At 44.1% G+C, this 26,124-nt stretch overlaps 1 protein-coding gene across 2 annotated transcripts in view; it reads right to left on the bottom strand.

The window, feature by feature from the left end:
* Neos (nuclear receptor coactivator protein neosin) overlaps positions 1-26,124 on the bottom strand; it is a 125,025-nt gene that overhangs the window by 17,294 nt on the left and 81,607 nt on the right. For both annotated transcript variants that reach the window (XM_050195857.3, XM_055063699.2), the window contains 2 exons: positions 24,867-24,962; positions 19,164-19,363 (listed from right to left, as the gene is read on the bottom strand). In XM_050195857.3, the coding sequence (XP_050051814.1) occupies positions 19,164-19,363; positions 24,867-24,962 (296 nt within the window). The remainder of the gene's footprint in view (positions 1-19,163; positions 19,364-24,866; positions 24,963-26,124) is intronic.

Below are 26,124 nucleotides of genomic sequence, written 5' to 3'. Positions count from 1 at the left end.
AGCCCATTGCAGTCTTTGCGGCCAAGATCACTATAGTTCACTGAATTTTGTGACAACATGCATAAGGGTGTTGTATCAGGCAGATGAACAAAACTTCAATTTTCACCTAAGTCTCAGGCATGAGTCCTATTCAATATGATCATGTTACGTTTTCCTGCTCTCAAATGCTTTTTTCTTCCCAACGACAAACAGCAACGTTCATCTGATGTGTAACCCATACTCCAAATTGTACAAGCAGCTTGTTGGCTTTTGCTAGTGAAGCAGATAGAAACTGTACACACGTACAGTCATGAGCAAAAGTGGAGAGACCACGGCTCCAGGTGCGGGAGAAGCTGCGGGGCCACTACGCCACGCTGTTATCTTGCGCCGCACACTCGTTTCAAGAGTGCCCCAAGTGACTACAAGCTTCACTCTCGCTCTCGTGTTGATTGATGCTTATCACGCTTGATAAATTTCTAGTGCACACCGTTCGGTTGCTCTACTGCTGACGGTCACGGCGAAGGGGATCGCACACCACAAAGTGCCTAAAGTCTCGGAAGGGAAAGTAGAGAGAACTGCTTCCCTCCTCCTCCGTTTTCGGCGCACCTTGACGATTACGCGTCCGTGCCGTGCCTGTATCGGCATGGTGTTCGAAGGCACGTGCGGCTTCCACTCAACTACCCAATCGTCAGGTAGAGACGAATACATTGGAGGTGTAAAATGCAAGACACTGTGGATCCTCGCTTTGAACACCCCCTTCAAATAGGAATGAAAAATGTTTGGCACTCACAGACTCTTTAGTGCTGTTCACTGGTCACTGTTTCACATAGTGGTACACAATGCCTTACAAGCCCATCTGAAGGCATTAAGTAAGGAGGGTTACTATACAAGTAAAGACAATCGATTCAACTAAACAAAAATAAAAGCTATTTTTCTTTTTATGAGGAGTTAAAGTATGTTATGCAAGATTAAGCCCCGAGGTTGAAGACAATCGATTCAACTAAACAAAAATAAAAGCTATTTTTCTTTTTATGAGGAGTTAAAGTATGTTATGCAAGATTAAGCCCCGAGGTTGAATTATACCTCTGTTGGAGCTGAGGGCCAAATCGTGCAAAGTTATGAAACTAGCTTTCCATAAGATGAATGCACTTCATGAATACACTTCACAGCATTCATATTTTCTGGAAGAATGCATTCACGCTGTATTTAGCATAAACACTGTTCAAGATTGGAATTTTAAGTATTTCAGTGAAGCGAAGTGCCCACGATGTGAGTAAGCACATTGCAAGAAACACAAACGAAAACACTAATACAGAAGAACTTTGTTCATATGTTTTGGGAAATAAAAGTGCGAGAAAAAACATACTAACATACGCAGTGGTGGTCCAGCCAGTTTGGGATTTGGAGCAATTTTCAGAGAGGAAAAAATGTTCTGGAGCAGTTTAGGAGCAGCCACACCATTGGAGAAGTTTTGGAGCAGAAAAATTCATCTTTTCGGAACACTTGGAGTAGTACAGCAGTAATTTTTAGCGATTTGGCGAAGCTTGTTATTACTGTGCAATCGGTAAGTGCTGCTCAACAGTGAAGCAAGACACAAAGCCAACAGCAACCAATTAGGCTTTCCTTTCCACAGACGGTATACCACGCACGGTACGTTGCAAGCACCTTTATTGGGCAAGCAAGGAACTAAACAATTTATTTCAATAAAGTTTTGTAGACTAACGAGAATAAAGATGCGCCTGGGCGCAAGACAGACATAAAATTACAAATGAACAATTTGTGCCATCAGGCACCGTACCAGACACAATGTGTATTATGCGCAATAACAATGATAGAAACTCAACAAGAGACCATGCGTCTACGAACAGCGCGAAAATGAGATGCCTCCGTACGGTGTGTTGCAAAAATCGTGATGGCGGTGCAGAACAACGTTTGTACCATCCCGCACACTCGTTTTCTTTGTGAAGCCGTTTCTCGGCTTCCAATGCGTTGTGTGGCCTCTGGGAATAGATACGAGTCAATTCGGCGCAAAACCGTAACTTTTTTCGCTTATACCAAACCGCCCTTTCGAAGCACTGCCTCCAAGGGCTCAAACTGCCACAGGCACGTTCAAAATAGCTCTGAAGGCCTGTCAGTATAATTATTAGGGTTATCGGTGCTTGTACTGCGACAGGAGACTGAGGCTGCGCGCATGTATAATTAAGGACTACACAGTGCATCCCGTGACAATTGCTTCTTCCCACTTTTGGTATGCTTCACCGTGTAATACTTCACCATTGAGGCGAAGCTGACTTTTGGGAACCACCATTATGCAACGCGTGCTTTCCAAGCTTCGAAGCCACTAGCGAGGATTACAAAGGTGCAGTCTGCACCATTGCTAACAGCGGCACCAAACAGCAAGACGCTTGGTAACGAACGTTGAAGTTACTAGGCCGAGTGTTGTTGCGGTGGTGGCTACAGCTGCCAGTGGTTCTGCGTGCGAGAGTGCCTGTTTGAGGCGGCAAGAAAATAAAAATGGCGGCAATGGTGGCTTTGATCAATGCCGTTTCGGACCTGAGGCCATGGCACAAAAGGTCCAGAAAATCGGACGGCAAAGGGTTTTTTGCATCCGAAATTTCAGACATTCTTATACACTGACTCTATAGGATACTGTTGCAGTGCCGCAAAGGTGTTTGAATTATCGGGCATGTACGAAAAATCAGCCGTCTATAGTTGTCTATAGTTGCACAATCCTACTGAAAACATTGCATTGCCGTGAAAATTCGAAAATACCGCACTTTTGCACAGTTAGCGCAAATGGCACTTAAGTGAGCGCAGCCAGGAGCAGGCAAGTCGAATTGTAGCAAAATGGTGCAGTTGGACCACCACAGCGTACGATTCCAAGTTACTAAAAATACTGACAGACTCAACTGCAGTTGACATCTACATGATGCAAAGCATTGGGCAAATTGTTGCAGCGCAAGGCACAGACACGTGCTGCACTGATAGGGCCCGGGTGGCCCAAGACATGCATTGTCGTTCTTGCAGCTTTGGCAAGCTTACGTTTGCATTCCTAGGTCAGCATCTTTTCCTGATGGCATTTTGGCAGGAAGTTTTCATGTGTCCACTCGGTGATAATCGCTGCGGCACGAGATGCTGACTTGCGCTAAGCTGGTTGGGCTCGAGTGGCCAGACGCACTTTGTCGTTTTCCTATTATGTAGTGTTTAAAGAAGGCGACAAGAAACCGAAAGCTAATTGAGCTGGTGGGCTGGAACACAACCAATAACGCCACAAGATGTGCTTTAGCGTTTTACTGTTATGTAGCGTTTAAAAAATGCGACGGGAAATGTAAATGAAATCAATTTGGTGGGGGCACTTGAATATGATGCTGCAAGAGTGAAACATGGCGCTCACTTTGCACCGCCTGCAACAGGGAATGGCAGTGTTTGGTTTATCACCTGCAGTACGCTTCAAACGGCACTACACCACACATGCTGCGAAACAGCTAGGCAAAGATACTTATTGCATAGCTGTGAATGAGACGTGCGACAACCAGCGAGATTTGCCAATACTAGACCGGCATTTACACGACACGTGCAAGCCAGTACTACGGGGAAGCTGTCGTGGCAGGCGCTTGATGCTCTCTATCACGCACGCCCAGCACCTTTTCTTGTTCACATGGTATCTAACGGCCGAAAAACATATACAATCGTAGTTTGCCAATGTACTGAACACTGCTGAAAGACCATGCTTCGCCAGAACACATTAACCAGTAAAAAGAAAAGTAACTGCAAGTTCATGCAAGTTCTTTCTGTAATACACCTACTAAGAGAAAACGTTGCCATCCTCTCCGTGTTTCGTACCATGAAAAACGCAAACAAATTACTTGAAGTGCAAAAAAAGTGCTGCCTTAATATACAGATGCTGCGAAGTGCAATTATCAATGTTTGAAAAAATACCTGAAAGGAAAGGTGATGCCAACAAATACACAGAAAAAAGCGAGAACGCACAAACGTGTGTGCATGTCAGACAATTCCCAACATCTGACTAGAACTGATGTTATCACATTTCAGGAAAGCCCGTCATATGCCCACAAAAGGTTAAACTCCGCCACAGAGGGACACACCATGTGATGCCACACATATCTTCCTGAGGTTTCAGTCACCCAGGAAGTGTCATTACGCAAAATCTCTACATATGCGGACAGTAGAGTTTTAGTACAGTGTAAAATGTTTGCATTAGCAGTAGCAAGTGACACAAGGCTAGCAGTATTAGTACAATACTAACTTGTCTTTTAGAATAGTGAAAACCAGCAAAACGCTAACGCAAATGCAAACAGGTGCAACGCCACCTTGATGTAAGAGCTCACAAAGTAGAAGTTAACCTAATGCACAACAAATGTAAACCGAATCCAATGCTGCACGGTGGCACTGACCGCACTTATGATGATGATCATAAAATTAGCTTCTGGGGCATTCTCGCACTAACAAATATTAAGATATGCCCTCTGAGATTTGGCAACACATTTGGCTCGCTGCATGCGCCATATCTTGGAGGCCATGTCCAGCTAATACTGCACGGTGGCACTGACCGCACTTATGATGATGATCATAAAATTAGGTTCTGGGGCATTATCGCACTAACAAATATTAAGATATGGCCTCTGAGATCTGGCCACACATTTGGCTCGCTGCACGCGCCATATCTTGGAGGCCATGTCCAGCTAATACAGCTGCTCTTGGCCTAAAGGGATAAAAAATACAGAACGGATCTCGAAAAGAGCGCCCAGTTGTCCCTACTGCTTTACCCTAAATGCTTGCCCCTAATGTTGTCCCAAAAGCAAATGCATCTGTTGGCAACAATAAGAGCAAACAATGCAGCAAAGTGGCTAGATAGATCAGAAGCGGGTGCCTTTCACCCCAAAGGCACCACCGTGATTCTCACGCTTAACTGCGTGCGAGAGTTGGTGTGTTGTGCTAAATTCCAAAAATAGCAGAGGCGCACAACAATGCTGTTGTGTGTTGTGCACGCACAATCTGACCCCACTATCTTTTTGCATGTAGTGGGGTGCATCTCACACTATAGTAAAACTTTTTAGTTTTGTTAACAGCGTAGCTTTTGGCTCACATGTTCACAGGAACCTCTTGTACAGATCGGCAACATTTTCTTACTATGTTCAAAAAGTGTATTATGCAAGCATGAGACAAAATATAGTCAGCATGCCTGGCAAGGCCCTAAAGTATGGTTTGCCTGATGGTGCATCTTGTTAGTCCTCTTTCAACATCAACATTCGCATGAACAAAGGACAGGAGGGTTCATACAAACTGCTCTTCGCAGATGTGATAAACGTCTAGAGAAAATGTACATTGTTTAGCACATTGCACACTTTGCACATTACACACTGTATCTGAATTAGAAGTGAGATTTCCCAGCATTTTCTCTGTGCCATAGATGCAATGCATACACAACAAAAACAACACAAAATGGCAACTACATAACAGCAATTTCAGTACAAAGGCTGATAGAGATATTTGCAGTGCCATCAAGAACAGACCATACAGTCCCAGAATGAAACTTTCAGGTGACCTATCAGAACACACAATGGAGCGATGTGGGGCAGGAAGCCAGATATAAAAGCTGGTTTGGTACATACACACATCGATCGATCCTTCAGACATGGATGGGGCCATGTCCGAATAATCAGACAACCTGAAGAAATCAAGTTCAATGGGGAATTTCGCTGTTTTTTCAAGATGCCAGCACACCTAAAAATTTGTTTATGAGCTATTAATCAGTGCTGCACTTAGTTCAGGGGGGACACAAGTTTTTGACAGCAAAAAAAAAAAAAATTTATTTTTAATTTTTTTTTTTGAAAATGCATTTTTGTTATATACAGTCACTTGCTGCATGTGCTGACCAAGATAACCCCACATCTTCGATAGATATTTTGGTCACCATATCAATTTATATCACCACTGCGAGCTATATTTTAACCGAGAAAAGTGCAAGAAAGGGGCTCGTTTTGTACCGCACTGCTGCTGAATGACGCGTATGCTATTGCGGCCATCTTGGTCACAATCAAAAGAGCCACTTTTCTTCAATTCACCGCCACATGTCGCTTGTCCACCCATTGCATATGAAAAAATTTGCATCAAAAGAAGTCCCAACGTGCAAGCCGATTCACCCATTCAGTACGCATTACTAAAAAGTGTCCTGCGACTGCAAAAGGCAGCGGGCAGCTTCTGCTTTGGTCTGCGGACGCACACGGGAAGTGAAGTGCCCGACGCCATTACGAAAGCTGCTAACGTGTTTCTTATCGAAAGTTCGCAACACCGAACAAGTTTGGGAGGAAGAGAAAACAAGCACGCTACAACTTCAAAAAGCACTTTGAAACTGCCGAAGACAGCAATGATTACTAGCTGGCAATTTCAAGCGACGCGAAATGCACCACGCCTGGTGAAAGTGAAAAAGGCCTAAATGGTTCGCGTTTGCCAGCTTACAGTGATCGCAAGACGGGTTCGGCACGACATGACGATGGTGCAGCCAGCGGAACTGCGGCAACAGCAGAGGAAAGCAGAAAAACTTCAACACCTTGCTGGAAATTGTAAACGCAAATCGGACACGTTTATGTGCGCAGATGACGGGGTGGCCAGGCCAGCAAAGATGGAGACGCTTTGTTGAGAGTACATAAAGTACTTTCATCTTAAAGTGCAAGGTATATAGTGGCAGCGTGGCTTTTGACAAAGAGGAGTAAGAATGTAGCTTTGCCGTGAAGCCTCTTGTCACTTGCAAGAATTGTGGCAATATTGATTCTGCATGGAGTATGCCGCACGTGAACTGCAACAAATTGGTCAGTCCCTTTGTTATGAAGATTTGTGCTGCACATGCGATGGTAAGAACTGGGACTCGGCAAACAGCACTGAACAATGTTTTTTTGCTAGAATGAATATGTCTCACTGTGGCCTTCATAAAAAACGTAGCACGGCTATCTCAAGACAAAGGTGGCACACGTGGTGGCGTCTGTTGCCCAAAAACTAATGGACTTGATCAGTAAAGTCCCTGTATAACGAGCTGAAACTTTTGAATTCCGGAAAAATGGTAGTGTCCTATGAAAGCTCGAGGATGATGGCCATTCGAGCAGGTCATTCGTAGCACATCAGCATGGTCATCAAACTATTCTCGGATGGATGGATGGAAAACTTCATTTGGTCTTGCAAGTAGTGATAATTAACCACTAAGCGGGCCGCTCCCACGTCAGGACCAGAAGGCCAAGCCTCACGGCCACGTCGTGAGCCTGCTGGACAGCCCAGAATTGTTCATCCAGGTGTTTGGGCTTGATTACAATGTCCTAAGCAACTTCTGTGTTGGGTGCACGTGGCCCAAAACTGGTGAGATGGCCTATGATTGTAAAGCTGAGCTATTTGTGCAAGAAAAACAGATAAAAAAAGCAGGATAGAGGAAGTTGAATCAGTTTGCAGCGTTGTGTGCGCAGACAGCCACATATTATAAATCAAGTGGCACACTTTGTGACATCCAAAATTTCCACAGCTAATATAAAAACTGGAGTATCGGTAATTTCATTGTGGGGGAAAAAAATTTAAAAGTGCCTTCTTGTCTTATATAGCAATCGTTTGCACAATTTCTCTTGTCGTCTGGCCAGCATGAAACAAGGAATAATAATGAAAAAAAAAAAGTGTCGCCATAGCGAACCTGCAAACTTTGCCCACGTGCATTACTGCCGTCTCGGGGTGCAAAATTACGAAGTGCTTAACACGACCCAAAAAACCTGAAGCTGTTATCAACGGGACCTAGATCATCAAACCAAGTCATAGCCAGTAGTCACATGAGGGTGCCTAGGGTGAGCAGCAGTGATTGCCAGGGTGCACCTTAGATGCCCAGTGCATGCTGTTTACAGTAAATCCTTGTTAACTTGAACTCTGCTTCTCGAAATATTGGTTCGGACAAAATTATCTTCTGGCAGTGGTGTCAACGCATGTGTTCTTCAACACTTATCTCAAAAACGTTTTTCTGCCGGACCCCAATATTTTGAAATCGCAACTTCGAAAACAATGTGCATTTATTTTTCATCTGGCGGAAGCTCGCTAGCCGAGCCAGACACCGCGGCGTGCTTCCTGCTTATCTTTTCCCCTTCTTTTTAGGACCACTTCCACACACTTGCTAGACTGCTTGCGGCTACTTTGTTGTGGCGTCACACTGCAGCAGTGAAGTATTTCCCCTTTTCATTTAGGACGCTGTCGGTGATGCATCAAAAGGTCACAGCGTAACAATTGTGACGTTGAGCAAATATTACGGGCACTTTTGAGCAGGCGGTCTCACCCCAAGCTGTGCCTAATGAAGAGCAAGCCCCTAGTGTTTCAGTGAGACCCCAGCTTGATAAGGACACTCACTTCATGGATATGCAATGCGTATATGCCACATCAGTCACGGGCGTCTGCTAAAGGGATGTAAATTTTACTCTTCAGCAGTTCAGTTCGAAGTGAAATTGTCTGGAATTATGATGCACAAAGTAGCAGCATCAGCTTTTCGAATGTGTGTAACTGGTCATGCTTGGATGACTGGCTTTTACTGCATTAGGATCAAGCGTCTTGACTCTGTGCTAAGCCGCTCTTTTGGCACAGTGTCAGGAACGCCATTGCCCATAGACACCGAGGTGCCGAATGCTGATGCCTGTGAAAGTGACAAAATATTACTGGTGGCATTTTGGAAAGGCTCCCATGCAGTCTATGCGCAGCCAGTGGGCTTCCATTATCACAATTTCGCTTATCTTGAAAGTCTGTCGAAATTCTTTTGCTGTTTTTTTACAGCTCAGAGCTAACGGGGATCACAATGTTGCACATGCCTAGTCCATTATAAATATTTCACTTTTCTATAACAGCATTGTCTAAGACCTTGAACTTTTTATTTCGTTATACAATATAATTTGGACATTCTCGATTATTTGGACTGCTTCGTGGGACCGCCACTGGCCCCATAAAAATAATGTTTAAGGATGACCAAAATTTCAGACACATTACAGGGAACCCTTCAATTACTAGGACTCCAATTCCCTGAATACGAACTACTGTATTTACTTGCATAATGATCTTACTCGCGTAATCATCGCACCCGTGAATTTTGTCGTCAAAATTCAATTTTTTTTCCTTTCCCGTGTAATGATCGCACCCCAAACTTGCCACAGCTATATGTTGTGTGCCAAGTCTAGCTAATGATGATCGTGCTTACCATCTGTAGAATGCTGTCGAATGCTACGTGAACAACTCTTCAAGACATACCAAGCAGTCTGCATGCACCAAACATCCTTAAGCAGATGCCCCATTTCATTCATCACTTTCTGCACTAGCATGAAAAAAAAAAAGCTACGTACAACCAAACGTGCCTTGATTTTTATTGTTTGTAGGCTTTATAATGGTTGTGGTCAACAACAACAAAAAAGGTGCTTTTCGATTCTTCTCGTCTGCACTCATGGGCACGCAACAAATCACGAGCGGCAACGATAGTAGCCATGTTTACACTGATACGTTAGAAGTGTACCCTATTCATACGCCGACGCTTGTAACACAGCTAAGAAATTCGCCCACCCATAGTGGAAGCGTGCCGTATTAAGACAGTAATGAAGACAAATGCTGCAGTTTCTGCAATGTGTCCGCCATGGGTTTCTGTCACTGGCAGTTAAGTGCGCCTATCTCTGTTTATGTCCCCACAAAGTGGTCACGGCTACGTTATTGTCGCAAACTTGCCGATAGTAACGATATTATTCATTACTGATATGGAAGAAACTGTTTCAATGCGCATAATGTATTCAAGAAAGAAAAAAAAATCGTGTTCGGCGAGTTCGACTTGCTCCGCCGGCCGCCTTTTTTCTTTTTGTGTCCTGCAGTTAAAGCAGCAGCCGCCTATCTGTTGATGTGCTGTCATCCCGCAGCAAATGCGAGATGAAAAAAAAAAAAAAAAAAAAAAGGTTTCGTGAGAAAGTTAACCCGCATAATGATTGCACCCCTAAATTTGCGTCAATTTTTTTGAAAAATAAAAAAGTGCTATCATTATGCGAGTAAATACGCTAACGTGACCACCGAGTCAATCAGAAATAGCTTATTTCGGCTACGACACGTTGCCGGCATAACTGCAGCATGGTTGTTCGCCATGTTGCCAGTGCGTCCTAAACAGAAACCAAGGAAGCCTAGTTGATCCAACACCAACAGTATCGAGACCATAGCCAGTAAATCCATTGTAACACTGTAATGTAAAGGCTGATTCACATGCTGCGACTGGAACGATGAAAATCAGTCCAGTTGCACGCATCGCAGTGCAATTTTTAGTGGGCCCATTTCACATGACTGTGACTTCAAAAATGTTAATGGTGTGATGCACAGGGTTGCATCCTGCAAGGTTTTGTGGCCCACGCCGCATAATTATTTTAATGTAATGAAGAAAACGCATACATTATAATATTCTAGACCTGAAAACGCATACATTATAATATTCTTGGCCTATCTTTATTAGGAGCATATAATATGTGTTTTGTCACTTAAAAACATTTTGAAGTTTAAATTTGCTTTGGACTGCACGACAGCGGTTTCTGTATTTCAGTGCAAAAAGGCATAGCATACGTAAAAAAACAGTTTGCAGCTAGTTATTCAGCATTGTGTGCTGTCTCGTGCCTTCAATGTCCGCGTCGTTCTGCCAGCTCTACAGCAAATTAGATGGTGACCTATCAACAACGCATATAGCTATCCTCACCGTATATGCAGTATTCGGAAGTCGGCTGCAGCTGAATTGTTGTGACAGCGTAACGAGATACTAACACTACCCGTTCTCAGCATCAGCTTCTGGAGAAATTATGTATGTATATTGCTCCTGATTGCACATTGTGTTTCGAGTTGAGGTGCTCCTGAGGATGTGTTTCTCAAGGGAGAAGTAGTCGACTCTGTCTAGGTGCTTGTTCATTTGCTCTTTCTCATAGAGGTCTTCAAGCTTTGTTAAGTTGAAAAGACCTGTCAGTACTCGTATGCCTGTGTTGGATGAGTTGTCTTTTTTGTGCGCTGCTTGTAATTCATACCGTACAACACTATGGACACAAGTACGGCATTTGCAATTTTCCATGGTATCCACTCATCCAACCCCCATGATTTTGACATTATTCTTTTCACCAGCTGTCCAGGCATGGCATAATTGTTTCACCCATGTGCTGGCTACACTGTCTTGGTCTTACACTAGCTGAGGATTTGGAGATACTGACTTGCGGGTATATTTGTCCGGCTATGTGAAACACAACGTGCAATCTGGGGTAGTTCTTGAGTCGTCTTATTTCCAACGTAGATGCAAGCTGACTTATCAGAAAGCTGGATGCCAAACATGCTAAGAAAGTATGCAATGTTGTTAAGAGCTTGTTGAATCATTCTCGATTTCTGCATTAGATAGCTTTCCCATAAACTGTAGCACTCCCAACGACTATAGTACTTCTTGTGGTAGGCTTGTATGTATGTCGTAGTATGCCAAAAGTACGTCCAACTCTCGCCTAGAATTTTCTGTCTTTCAAAAAGTTACAGTTGAACTTGAGTGCTCTACCACAAATTTTCTTGCTGATCGTTCCTCGTCTTAAGCAGCATGCTACTCAACAAAAGAAAATTGTGATGACCCCAAAAGGCCATGTCATCTCATGGGGATCAAACACCTCATAGTATTAGCAACTTGCAAAGGTGTGTACAGTGCAGCCCACTTATAACGTTACCACATATGACGATATATTGGTCGGTTATAACAATGAGTTGACTTCAGAGAATCAATTTATACATTAGGGCTACGAGGAAAAAAAAAAAGAAACGAACATATATGACAATATGTTATTCACCGCATATCGGATATAACAATCAAAATTCTGCCTTTTGTGTGGTGTTTTCCATGCAGAATAATCGTGGAATTTGCTTTGCTAAGTTCCTCTTAACCGAGACGGGGCAAAAAGTTGGCCTACGCAAGTTCATATCTGCTGCCATTACTGTGCAGCGCATTCCGCCAGCGCACAGAATCAGAGCATCCCAAGTTGGCACGGCGTGCCACAAGATGGCACCAGCTGCTTCGCATCCGCGTTGCCGACGAGCGTCCATAAGAAAAAAATAAAAAAATAAAAAAAAGGTGAGAGGCGAATCGCGTCTGTGCTCCTTTTCTACTCTCTCCATCTCTTCCTTAGGGAGCATGGAAATGCGCCACGGAAGCAGAAGTAAGTGCACCGACAAAGCGCAAAGCTGTGTCGCTTGGAACGAAGCTGCAAATTTTGCGAAACTGGCGCAGTCGATGATAGATGATTCTGAAAACCACGAGCGCCACGATCATGAAGGCTAGAACCTGTGACCGTGCCGATGAACGGAAACGGCAGGCTTTGTGCGCTAGGGCGAAACCCCCATGTGTGAAAATAACACGGTGGCAGCCGCCGACAATGCCAAACGGTGCGAGCACGTTGCCACTGGTGATAAAATTGGCGGTGCTTCGATGAAGGAGTTTCTGAGTGCAGATAGCGCTGCATCGTTCTGCGAAGAATCTCCAATGGGGCGATCGTTGTCGCGACAGAAGGCAGCGTTGTGCGACGGAGGCGATGAGGTTGACAGAGGCCCATCTTTAAAACCAGCCCCAACGTTGATGCAGAGTGCGCTGTCGTTGATAGAGTCACTCGTTGATTTTATGCACGCTAAATCATAGCCGCGACTGCTCACGCTGAAGCTGAACAAGATGCGCACCTCAGTTGTGAACTTGAAACTTCCGCAAAAGCGAGTGCAGATTTCTGACTACTTCGTGTACGCCTAACACTTGACACGCTGTTTAGAGGTATAAATAAACATCTAATTTTTCACAGCCTTCTTTCTACGTCAATTCTTTATCATAAGTGGAAGCTTTGGTTTCGGAGCTACGAAGGTATGTTCGGCAGTTTTCTTTTTTCATTTTTTTAAACAGCAGTCCAGATATAGCGATGATCGGTTATAATGATTGGATTTTTCGTTCATCTTGATTTCGTTATATTTGGACTGCACCGTATATAGCATACAAAGCAAATGTGAAAATGCACTTCATTTGCTATATAACGTGTCAACAACGCATAGAAATGGGAGAATGCAATTGGTGGGACAAGTTCTTTATTCTCCCTTCGGCATGTACCAGAGTCGGCAATCCGCACCTCTGCGCATGGCACTTGTTGAAAGGGACGCCATTCACCAAACAAACCGCGAAATAATTATTGGCGCAATTTCGACGGAAAACTACAGTAATCACTGTGACGGTGCAATGCTGCGATCAACTGGTCGGTTGCAGCCAGGGGGGGGGGTAGACACTACGACTGCAATTTTGGTTGGATGCGACGAAAATCAAACCATGTGAAACAGGCTTAATGCAGGTTTTGCCCGTGTTGGTTCTGCACCTCGAGGATTAATTCATTCATACGTCAAATAACGACAATGCCACTGCGACTTCTTCAAGCTGTTTCAAGGGTTGCTGATTCGATTTAAGATGTATGCATCAACAAGGGTGGCGTTTAAAGGGCCCGTCACCAGGCCACATACAGTGGTGGTCCAGCCAGTTTAGGATCTGAAGCAATTTTTGGAGCACAATAAATGTTATTTCGAAGCAGTTTAGGAGCAGCCAGACCAGCATTTTGTACCAGCTTCGGAGCAGAAAAACTGGCCTTTTTGGATTGTACTGTCCCATACCTTAAACTTGATGGAGTACTAACACAAAATTTCGAAGTTGAGTTAACATGTGAGATCGATTTATGTGGGCACGCACAGGTCGTCTGCAAAATATGAACACCGAATATAGCTTAGAACACATTTAAAATCACTTTTGAAGTATGCGCGCACAGCCAACCGCAAAACGCAGCACCTTGGGACACCGACATCAAAGAAGGGTTGTAAACAATCGAGAAAACACTACATCACGAGTTTGCACTGCCGTCGGGGTGGCCCTGCAAGCAAGTTTCTCCCTGCTCCAATAGCCCCAGTGTCCCCCTCCCCCCACTGCTGACGGCAGCATGAAAATCAGCTAAAATTTCTTTCAGACACGAAATAACTCATAGTAATGTTACCTCGAAAGTGTGCAGGTTAAAAACATTGCCAGAAACAGTAAATCGTTGGCGTGATCTTGACTCGCAAGCCGTCAGCATAGCCACCGCTGCAATCGTCTCTGCGAAGCGGCTCGCCTGGCTAACGTGTTTTCTCATCGCTACCAACGGCGTCTGAAAAACTAATTGTATTGTCACTTATGAGCAACATAAATGTGCAGACATTGATTGTGTTGATGAATATAGGTGCTGTATTACGAGCTGCGAATGGATTGCAACGGCTATCGGCCTCAAGTCTGACAGCCAGCGAGCTAGGCCTATACCGTTTCTCGGCGATCGCCAGCTAGCCTGGCTTGCTCGTTCGCTGCCGTAGGTGTCGATGAGTGGCAGAAGTGGTCAGAGTTCGTGCATGCCACTGGACGCTTAGAATGGACTTTGTTGAAGAGCAACCAGATTGGCTCGTTTCATTTCGAGTGTGCCTGATTTAAACAAAACCCACCGAGCTTAGAGCAGTCCGATGATCTTTCACCAAGACTACGTAGCCCTAAGTCGGGTGCTGTGCCAACTTTTCCTCCGCTTTGTGTCCTGCTCTGGAATATGCTTCATTCCCAAAGCGCCCTCGACGAATGGTTCGTACTACTTGTAGCAGTGTGCACACATATTGATAGCTGTCGCTGGTCGCACTATCAGAGTCGCTGCTTTGTAGTGGATCCAATCAAAAGTGGTTGGGCACGTCTAATACGGCGGCGACTCCAGCCTGCAGGATATAGTCACCGCTGGAGGACGAAAACGTGGACCACGAAGATGACGGGGACATCGTAAAGCATGTGCAAGCGTAGCAGACGAACTAGCAACATGAAGCTCGCATGCCGGCGTGCGCACGTCAGAGTTTTGTGTGATCACGTGGCCAGCTGTGTTTACATTACTTCTTTGGCCCATCTTGTTGCTCTCTAAAACCGAAACTTGGACTGGTCGCTACAAACAAGACTCCAGATAATTACCGTATTTACTCGAACCTAACGCGCACTTTTTCCCCAATAAAATGGGTCCAAAAATTCCATGCACGTTAGAATCGAGTACGGCCCTAAATCTGCGTTACCATATCGCCATCGGCATTTAAAAATAGCCGCCTCGTACACGCTTTGAGCCAAGCTACCGTAGCTTCCTCCATGTGCTGCAGTACGTGTGCTTGGGCAATGCTTCCTTTGGCTTAGGTTAGTGCGCCGTCCGTCTTCCCGTTTTCTGTGTTTGCTCTATCAGCATGAAAGGGCTGACTGCAAAGACATGCCGACTTCATTACGATGCCACAATTAAAAGGAAAGCCATCACATGTGCGGAGACTGACAGAAATCGGGCCACATCATGGGCATTCGGTGCTCCCGAAACTTGCGTGCATGACTGGCGCAAACAGGAGGCTTTCTACACCGGTGGCTGCTACATACGGCACGCCCGCGCGGCCCCTATTTTGAAAGCGATCTGCGGCAGAGACAAGAGTCTACGCATCTAGGCACACTGCACTCTGTTCTGGTTGCTTAGTTCGCGTCGAAGCAAGAGGCCGCACAAAGGTAAATTCCCTCACTCCTGCTACTGCACTTCCTCACACCAGCGTTTAAAGAGTTTCTGCAGTCATTGAGTGAGACGTGTTCATGTTTGCTTGTGCGCGTGACACCATGCATATTAATTTAGCGAGTAAGCGAATGTTTAAAAGTTTATACGGCCGATAAAACTACTGTCCTTACTTTTTGTAAAGCTGTCTACTAATTTGATATCATAATCGATGCTTTGACTTTCCGGTGAAACTGCGACTCTTTTTATTTATCATAACTTTAGTGCATTGGGAGTAAATCCTTGTTCTTTTTTAAATTGAGAGAAAGTTGTATTTCTGTATGAAATAATGACGTGTGCAGTGCTGTAAAGGACCTTTTTTTTTTAGGTCATGGTAAACGGGTGCGCGTTACAATTCAGAGCGTATTTTTGTTCCTTTTTTCCCACCTTGTTTTGGTCATGGAAAACGGGAGCGTGTTACAATCGAGGGTGTGTTGCAATTGAGTAAATACGGTACCTGCCGCACTCTGAAGGAAATGATGTTTCGGGCCATGATTACTTAGTCATTAGCTCCATATTGCAGCAGAAAAAAACAAGGTAAAAAATTTCTGTGTCAGTACTCCTTTAAGTGAGGGAAGCGTCGAACAATGACTATGGTGAAAAAGAAAATAAATTTAAAAAAAAAACGATGTGATAATTCAGCTATCGCAGTGCTGTGGACATCTCTTATGTTGCTAGGGAATAAAAATTCGGTGCATGCATTGAACATTCTTGCCTCTATTTGTGGCAACAGTATCACAATGGTGGAGATTGACCAGATCGTAAGCAAATGTACGTGCACGCAGAAATACATTTACAAACTTAGGCTGTATTCTCGGACGATAAGCTTGGCGCTGTGCGAAAAATGTCACTCATAGCCACCGATCTGTCACATAAAATCCCGTTAAAGGGAAATTACCTCCGGAAGTGGTTATTCGAGAATACAGCACACTTTTACTGGCCACTTGTGGTATAAAGTCACTTTTTCTGAGGAATCCAACATTTTGGACTCCCAAATATATTTTGCCTTTTCGGCGGTCCCTGTCATGTCCAAATTATTTGTCAGCAACTGCAGCACTAAGAATACTCATTGAAATAAAGCATCGCCAAACAAACTTTAAATCTCTCCTGTAACCCCCAATAATTTTTTATATCCGTGTTCATTATACCAAGGGTCTACTGTATATTGCTTGGTATAAAACTGATGCACTCTCTATCTCCCAAAAGTATGCACAAAGGCTACACGTGTATACTGGACTGGTAATAAGTACCGTATTTACTTCAAACAAACGGACACTTTTTTCCCAATAAAACGGGTCCAAAAATTTCGTGCGGATTAAAATGGAGTAGGACGCTAAATCTGTGTTACCAAATCACTATCGACACTTCAAAATGGCCACCTCGAAAGCGCTTTGAGCCTAGCTGCCGTAGCTTTCTCCATGTACAAATGCTTTCTCAAGTATGCTTACGTTAGTTCACCACCCGTCTTCCCGTTTTCTGCATTTGCTCTATCAGCATGGAAGTGCTGACTACGAAGACACGTCGAGTGGTCATCACAATGCCGCAATTAAAAGGAAAGTGATCACGTGTGTGGAGATGGGCGGAAATCGGGCCGCATCACGGGCATTCAGAGTTCCCGAAACTTGCATGCGGGACTGGCACAAACAGGAGAGGCGTTCTACTCCGGTGGCTGCTGCGTAGGCACGGTTGCGGGGCCCCTACCTTGAAAGCGATCTGCAATGGAGACAGTCTACACATCCAGGCGCTACGCGCTGTGGTCTTGTCGCTTAGTTCACGCTGAAGCGACACGCCGCACAAAGGTCAATTCGCTCGCTTCTGCTACCGCACCTCCTCACTACAGCATTCTGATAAAAAGTTTCCACTGTCACTGAGTGAGACGTGTTCATGTTTGCTTGTGTGTGCATGAGACCATGCATGTTTATTTAGTTAGTAAGCTAATGTTTAAATGTTTATATGGCCGATAAAAGTACTATCCTTACTTTTCGCATAGCTGTCTCCCAATTTGCTATCAGAATCGATGCTTCGACTTTTTTTATTTATCGCAACTTTAGTGCACTCGGAGTAAATCTGTTTTTCCAGTTGAGGGAAAGTTGTATTTCTGTACGAAATAGCGAGGTGCGCAGTACAGCAAAATACTTCTTTTTGGTCATAGAAAACGGGTGCGTGTTACAATCAAGGGCATGTTAGAATCGAGTAAATACGGTACTCAGGGAAGGGCATGGGGCAGAATACGAGTTAAAATTTTAGACCATCCAACATCGGTTTAATTTACAAAAGTTCATCCTGGATAATACTGTGAAGACATTACCTTAAAACTGCTTGCCGTGTTCAGAACCTTCATCTGAACAAGTTCTAGGGCCTCTCACAAACAAGAGAACTCTCAGCATTTTGTCAAGGCAACCTTACATAACCTTAGATGAAATTCAACCATCACAATCGTGGTGGTAGAATGGCAAGCACAGAAAAATTGTGAGAGCCTAAAGGATTGTGAGAAGAGAACCTCCTGTCCACTTTCTCTCATACCTCTAGTGGATTTGGAGCAAGACAACATTTTCAAGGCCATGTGAAATAAAGAGCAGAAACGAAAAAGGTTGACGCACATCCTCATGAAAGGTAAAAACACGCACAGAAGACTAATGCAATGAAATAAAAACTTGCAAAGTGCATTACTGTCACAATGTTGCGGGCAGACAAACGAAACCAACACCCAGTATGGACGAAAAAGTGGACTAAAAAGTTGCAGGACTGAAGAAAAAATTTTAATGTGATATTGCAAATACAATAAGCTGCACATGGGAGAGTCAGATCTACTTGAGACTATTAAAAAAGTGCACTCTAATGAGAACACAACTTATTCACAATGTTCTGAATGTTTTGAAGATTCTTGTAAAAGCATAAATTTTTTTTTTTGGCAGAACCAGAGAAAGATGCTCAACTGTTTCCATACCACACCCATTGGATATACTTAGCCCACTAACGATGGTTTCAAACTCAGTTTTTGAGACCTTCCATGGCACTCACAGACACACTGTGCCATCCAACGTAAAATAGAACTTACGCTTCTCATAGAGTTTGATTTTTTTCCTGCTTGGCGGCGATTTCTGAACTGGCTCCGAAAGCATGCGCCTGCGCATCAGAGTTGAAAGCGAAAATGGCCGTCTACGGAAGCGGCATGCGCACTCTGAAACATTGCGAACCTTGTTAATAAAAGTTGTATGCCTGAAAAGTGGATCCAGTCTGCATTGCTTTCATATATTGAACAAAGCTTTCAGCGCAACAGTTTCTTCAGAAAAAAAGAATCTAGTGTAACCTACATAAAACGGACGTTTTCGCCACGGTAGGAAAAGGGTTTCAAGTGAACGAAATATAATTTAGTCCACATTATAGAAAAAGGCAGATTGAACTTTATATTCAAAATAGTCAAATGCAAAGTGAGAGATCCATCTGCTACCTGAGTGCTGCAACAAACAAAATTTGCTGTGAACATGACTGAAATAGCATAAAAGTGGGTTTCTACTGATACTGGTGCTTACTCACCTTGAGGAACTCCATAAAGAATATTGACTGTGACGCTTCCATGCACTTCATGTTGATCTGTCACCACAACAGCAAACAATGTGCCTCGCTGGGTCAAATCTTCAAGAGCTCGGCTAAGGAGAGCTTCATCTTTCAAGAATAAAAGGTCCACCTGCATGCCAAGGTTCTTGAGGCGTCGTTCCACCATTTCTGCATAATTTCTGAGAGAAACAAAAACAATCTAAACGAGAGTACAAAGACATTCTCTTCTAGTTTGCTATGAAAGCGTAGAAACAATGCTGTACTAGGTCAGCCTAGTGCAGCGCCCACGCATACTGTGTCAATCTTATGACTGCATTGGCCCATAAGTAGGTCTTTGCATTTTCAGATTAACCTGATAAAATCGGAAAAGCAGTCGCCAGTGACAAATTGGATGCTTTGAATTTAAGCGATAAACTTGGAACTTTGGGGCCCTCACTTGCTATGCGACCAAGCCTCCAAGACACGCAGCATTAGTGCTGTGCCTGGGTGTCTTGAGATTTATATAATGGAATATATGGAGAAAGGAAACACTGGAGAACAGAGTACCTTCATGATGTGCTGGCTAACAATGGAATGACGAGTCTACGACAACCTTTGGCGCAGGCATCGACTGCATGCTTGAAATTAGACAAGAAACGACGAAATCAATTACCGTTTTTGAGCCTACCGTATATACTCGTGTGATGAATGCACTTTTTTTTTTCTGTGAATAACTGAAGCTAAGTTATGGGGTGCATTTATTATGCAGGGCAAATTTTATGGAAACTTCTCTGAAACAGCGAAAATTGAAAAGTAAGATGGCAATGATTTAAAAATGCATTAGACAACTTACCCTGGCAGTAAAAACACATGCCCACTATTTGCAAACAGCTACAGCTTTTTCTACTGCACTTGACTCCGCATGGGAATCGCTGGACTTGCTGTCCAGGTCGTTGGCCGCTTCTTCTACACCGTGGTACCAACACAGCTCGAGTTCGCTGCCGTCCAGCTCATTTGCAATGCTAGTCTTTTTGAAGCTTGTGGCGATCAAGCGAGATGGAAGCGAGCGCCATGCATACAAAACCCAGGAACAAACCAGTTCGACAGACAGTCTCTTAACCTTGCCGGTAGGCATCAGCGTGTGCCCTCCCTGGCCCATCCAGTCCGTGCACAAGCATCGCACCTTGTCCTTAAAAGTTTTGTTCACACACACATCCAAGGGCTGCAGCAACGAAGTGAATCCACCCGGAATGATTGCGATCTCAGAGCGCAGCTCCTGTAGTATCCGGCATACGCATTGTTCTAGGTAGCCACGAAAACGGTCAAGCATGAGGAGGGACGGGAGAAGTATGGCACCAGGCCATTATCGCCAGACAGTTCGCGCCCAATCAGCCATTAAATTATCTGACATCCTACCCTATTCCCGGACTCTCACATGTATGTCTGTTGGGAAGTTTCCCTTTGGTATAGTTTTCTTCTCACGATAACATACAGCGGCAGCTTCCGGCCGTCTTCTGTTATCGCATGCATCGGCGTGCTGTTGTCAGATGGAGGAATTGGCACCCATAGGCACCGTGGGCCAGAGCCCAGCTCAGAATTGGGGGTGGCGCCGCAATAAATAAAAAGTGCACCATCGCTGTCCAAAAACTAGCGCACTTGCTACTGAAAGGCTGGCTTTCCCGCAGAGTTCAGACGTTTAGAAGCTAAGCATGTTTTACGGGCGAAATTTCGCTAGCATCACAAAATCACAAAATTCAGCAAAACATCGTCCCCATATTCTTAGATGAGGTAGAAACAACTGCTAAGAACCGTGCTTGCTCTCACAAAGCCAGCAATATATTCGATTTAATTCGAATATTCAAATCCAACCGAATATTAGAACATTTTCGAACATCTATTTTTCGAATCGGATATGAATATTAAAAATGATATTAAATTTTAAAAATATTAAATTCGACAATATTCAATTTTTTTAAATATTCACACCTACCTATTACTGAGTAATTAGTTTGTTGAACTATCCACGGCTGAAACTTCACTTCAGCTTACAAAAAAAACAACTATGGGTTTTGCATTCAGTTTCTCGCACTTCAATCAGCATTTCGGGGCATCAACCTCAGCGCAACATAAAGTGGAACCCCGATTATACGACTTTCTCGGGACTGCAATAAAGTGTCATAAAATGCTGCCGTCGTGAAATGCGAACATAAATTATGCCTATAAAAATACTACTTATTTCGTGCGACGAATTTATGAGAAATTTCAACGTAAACAACCAACATACTCTGCAGTGCTTGGAAACCCAAATTGCCAAAAAAGGAAATGCGATAAGAATTAATGCTGCAGTACAGGTACCAATCATGCTTTATTCAAACGAGCCTTTACGGCACTCCACTTCCCACTGCCGTGATTCCCGCCAGCAGGTACGAAATTAAAAAAAGACGGTAAGTTTCTTATGGTCCTAGTTTGATACGTGAACCAAGAGCTTTTGCTCGAGTTGAGCAAAGTCCAAAAGGAGGTCCTCTGCAGCGCCGCGTGAACAGATGAAGTTCCGAATGCCGTCTATGTGCCGTAGCACCTCGGCAAACGTGGGAGGCACAGGCATGGCATCTGTGGCATCATCGTTGTCCTCGTCCAATGCCGCAGCGGCGTCGGCACTAGGCGAAGCCTCCTTGATGGCGTTATCCAGCGACACCTCACCATAGATCGCAACGTTGTCGTCGGCCTCCACGTACTTGGTGAAGGTAGTGGTGAGGTTTAAACCCTCGAAATCGTTGTCGGCGAAGCCTGCATCGGCCGCGAGCGGCATCGAGGTTGTTGTGTCCCCAGCTGAGGAGGCAGTCTCTCGCTTAAAGCCACAGTGCTTGAATGAGTTAGTGATTGTGCTTCGCGACACTGCGTTCCACGAACTGGCAATGAAATGCATGGTGTCGAGCAGAGCAATCTTTTTTTCCTACTCGCTGCACTGCACAGCCGCCAGCCGACGCTGCACTAACCACTTCCGGTACCCTTGCTTGACGCACTTAATGATGCCGGCATCCAGCACCTGTAACCGGCTTGTGCAGTTGCGCATAAAAAAAAAAAACAACCTTTATGTTCCTCAGGTTGGACGTATCGGGTGGGTGGGACGGTGCGTTGTCCACGAAAAGCAGTCTTTCCCGCCCCTTAGCACCTATTTTGTTATCCAGCTGCTGCAAAAAATTGCTGAAGAGTGAAGACGTCATCCACGCCTTTTTGTTGAAGTTGTAGCTGCACGGCGTCTTCGAGTTATTAAAGCACCGTGGATTTGCAAACTTTCCAACAATGAGCACGGGCTGCCTCTTGGAACCGTCCTCATTAGCACAGAATAGTGGGGTCACACGCTTTTTACGACGCTTTCCACAATGACAGCTGTCACCCTTAAACGCAAAGGTTTGCTCGGGCTGAATATGGTAAAAAATACCACTCTCATCGGCGTTGAAAATGTCGCAGGGCTTGTATGCAGCAATCATCTCCGGCAGCGACTCCATCCACTCGTTCACCGTCGAAACGTCCACGGAAGTGCTTTCTCCGCAGGAGGGGCTGTAAACAAACCTGTTTCGTTTTTTAAAGCGATCCAGCCACCCGTTCGATTCCCGAAAGTCGTCGATGCCCAGATGCAATGCCATAAGGTCCGCCTTTTCTTTTCGAATGGCGCCGTCAACGTTGATTGCAGAGCTCTGTGCTTGATGCAGCCATTTGACGAGAACTTTTTCTAACTTCTCATGCTATCATTCTTTTGCCGCTTTCCGCTTGAGCCCGAGCTTGTTGGCATTCTGGAATATCACCGCTTTGTTTGCCAGGATTGTCTTAAGCGAAGATTCGGGTATCTTAAGGTCCCAGGAAATGCTGGCTTTCATGACTCCATGCCGCTTTTCCGCTTCCTCGATAATATTCAGCTTATCGCCGAGCGACAGAACTGTCCGCATTCGGGACATTGTGTGTCGCGTTGCTCCACACAACTCAAAACCTCCGCTGAACACTGGTCGCTAGGATTACGATGAAGAACACGTGCGATAAACCTAGGCCTCTCCGCACTACCTTGTCGGCGATCTGCTGCTGGGAAACTAGAAGGAGAGAAACGCTTCCCCAACGCGACAAGAGGTGACGCCGCCAAGAAGAGAGGGAGAAAGTGATTGTGGAGAAGAAAAGGCGCTAATTCAGCACAGCGAGCGTCGCAGGTGGCTGCTGGTGGGGAGAGAAGAACAAACGATGAGACAAGGCAGGGAAGAAAGCTGCACCGGATCGAGCGGTGTCAAGCGCTCAGCATGCGGAGAGACGGAGCGAGGAAACAGAGACCCGCAGCACTTTTCTTTCGTCCGCCGTCCCGTCCCGTGCATTGCGACGGTTGTCGTATAACGCGGGTCAGGCGTACAATTGTGTCGGATAACTGGGGTTTTTAATGCATTGCTTCTACGGGGACTTCACCGGGACTGCACTAATCCGTTGTAAAACCCAGGTCGTTGAAAAACCAGGGGACGTATAACCGGGGTTCAACTGTATATCATACATTGGGCATTACAGGGCTAAGAACGTTCCTAGAGTTGCACTGCCTTTTTTTTTTGCAAACGAGGCTAAACATGGCATAAAGTTTAATTTGTAGTCTTAACTTCGACACTAGTGTCTATGGGAGCTGCAAGCAAGGTGGTTCATCCAGCAAAGGAATGGTGGTTTGTATATGGATTTGCTTAAACTCCATCCTTCTGGATTCAAACCGCCTTGTGACTTAGCAAATTGTTATTTTTCAACAAAATACACATATTGTCATAAATGCAAAAATGTACAATAATTCTGCCTGTGCAGAGAGACTTATTGCCGTCTGCATTCAGACACTACAAAAAACATCCTTTGATTTTACCCAAAACAGGCTCCTTAAAATAAATTCCACCCATAACCCATGACAGTCATGCTGTGGTGTAATCCAGAATAATAAACTTGCTTTTTTGTTTGCAATCTGACTCTGGAGTCTCTTCCTGTGTGCAAACTTGAGTACACAAATCCTTGAAAGCGTCCCCTGCCTGCTAAACATACAGGACAGTCACAGATTTGCGTAATTATCCCTCACCGAGTGAACATCGCGCAAGCCTACCCCTAGAACGTTAGATATTTCCTTGGCATTTATTGGGGCATGTCCTGCCAAAGGCATTGCGCAAAAGCTATGAAAAAGGGCTATTTGGTGCAGAATGATACTGCAGTCTCTACGACACAATTTTGTATAAATGGCGCAGAACTTCTACACCGCATACTTGCATACAATCAATAATTTGAAGTGAATTGAAGACTTGCAACAAACAAATTGTCAAAAAATTTTTACCTACAGGAGTGCAAAAATATTCAGTTAGGGTGCATTTTGAATTCAAATTGAATTGAGTGCAAATATAAAAAATTCAATCTCAAGTAAGACAAATCATCAAATAGTTAATCCCACCAGAACAGCTTCCCAAGGTCCACATAGGGTTGCATCATAAATCTAACTGCTCTGGTTCGAATAATAATGCTGGTTCAATACCTTGGCTTTATTATGATGGTTCGATATCTTGGCTCTCAACATCAAAAAGTTAATAAATATGACCTTCCACAACAAATTCAGCATTTCACACTATTCAATTGTCACTCAATTATATTCCGTATCGTATTCAGCCAATGCTGGCAAATAAATATGGAGGAAAAAAAATGGACACTAACCTGTTTTGCCTGTGAAGCACAATTATCTCACAGTCATTTGGCTTCCGGAGATCGGTTTCTGGTCTGAATGGTGGTGGAACTGGTACAGGATCCATTCTGTGCAAGAAAAAAAAAAAAAGAAAAAGAGAGAGAGAGATAAATACATATATATATAGATAGAGAGTGAAAGGAACAATGCTATACATAGTACGAACAAGTGAATGAAAATTTGCAACATTACAGTCGAACCATGTTATAAGAATCTTGCACTAACAAAAAAGCAACTTTGTTTTAGCTATAGCTGATATTTGTTATACGAACATAAGTTCGCTACATACTGACATCGGTAATAGATTTACTTTCAAGCACAGTTCAGCGCGCTGCTTGATCTTTCAGACTACGCTTAGTGCGAGAATACAAAATGGCAAGATCTTTGTTTTGTGCCAGCATCTCTTTGAAACTAAAAGGACGCTTTTGGCCTAGTCCATAGTCAATCCAGCTGGCTAAGCCAAAAGAAAATGCCAAGCCAAGCAACACTAGGGTTGTCGAGCCAGGATATTTGCATGAACACCGTGCTTGTGTAATGTTTTTAATTTAACATAATAAATAGCAACACAGTCTAAGGCGATTTTGTTGTTATCTGTTATAAATATTTGTTGTTCAAAATCAACATCTAGCTCTACACTCATCTCTGTGTCGATGTGCGCCGCAATGAAGCAATAGAAGTGCCCTACAATGAAAGTTGCACATCCACGATCATTTTGCTAGAGGAAAGTGGTCGACCTCTCTTCAAGGTGCCCGGAGATGAAAATTTGGTGACAGTTCTGATTGCACTTTCATTCGTCCATCGTGACGGCATGACAATAGCTGAAATACAGATTGACGTGGCAGAAGTGCATATAACACCACATTTACAAGCTTTCCTGGCCACTTGTGGACAAAAATTTTTCTTTTGCCAGGTGAATATGCTTTATAGAACTTGCGAATATTCAGCCTTTCAGGCAATTCCTGCAGAGTCTGAATAATTTCTTGGATCCTATATACCACCTTATATTAGTGTTATACTATTTTTTTTACGCACCCAACTGTATCCTCAACTAATCAAATAGTCATGGTAATCAGTGGCAACAACAATCCACTTGTTTCTGGCAAATGATAATGAAAAATGTCCCAGTAGGTCCATGCCAATTTCATCTAACTGTGCTCTTTATACGTTTTACCAGATGCTTTAAACATGCTCTACAGATGGATCAAGTAGAGGCCAGTAGTACGCCTGTCA

Source organism: Dermacentor andersoni, chromosome 1 (genome assembly GCF_023375885.2).
Source record: "Dermacentor andersoni chromosome 1, qqDerAnde1_hic_scaffold, whole genome shotgun sequence".
Classification (NCBI taxonomy): Eukaryota; Metazoa; Arthropoda; class Arachnida; order Ixodida; family Ixodidae; genus Dermacentor; species Dermacentor andersoni.
This window is presented reverse-complemented; position numbering and strand designations above follow the sequence as displayed.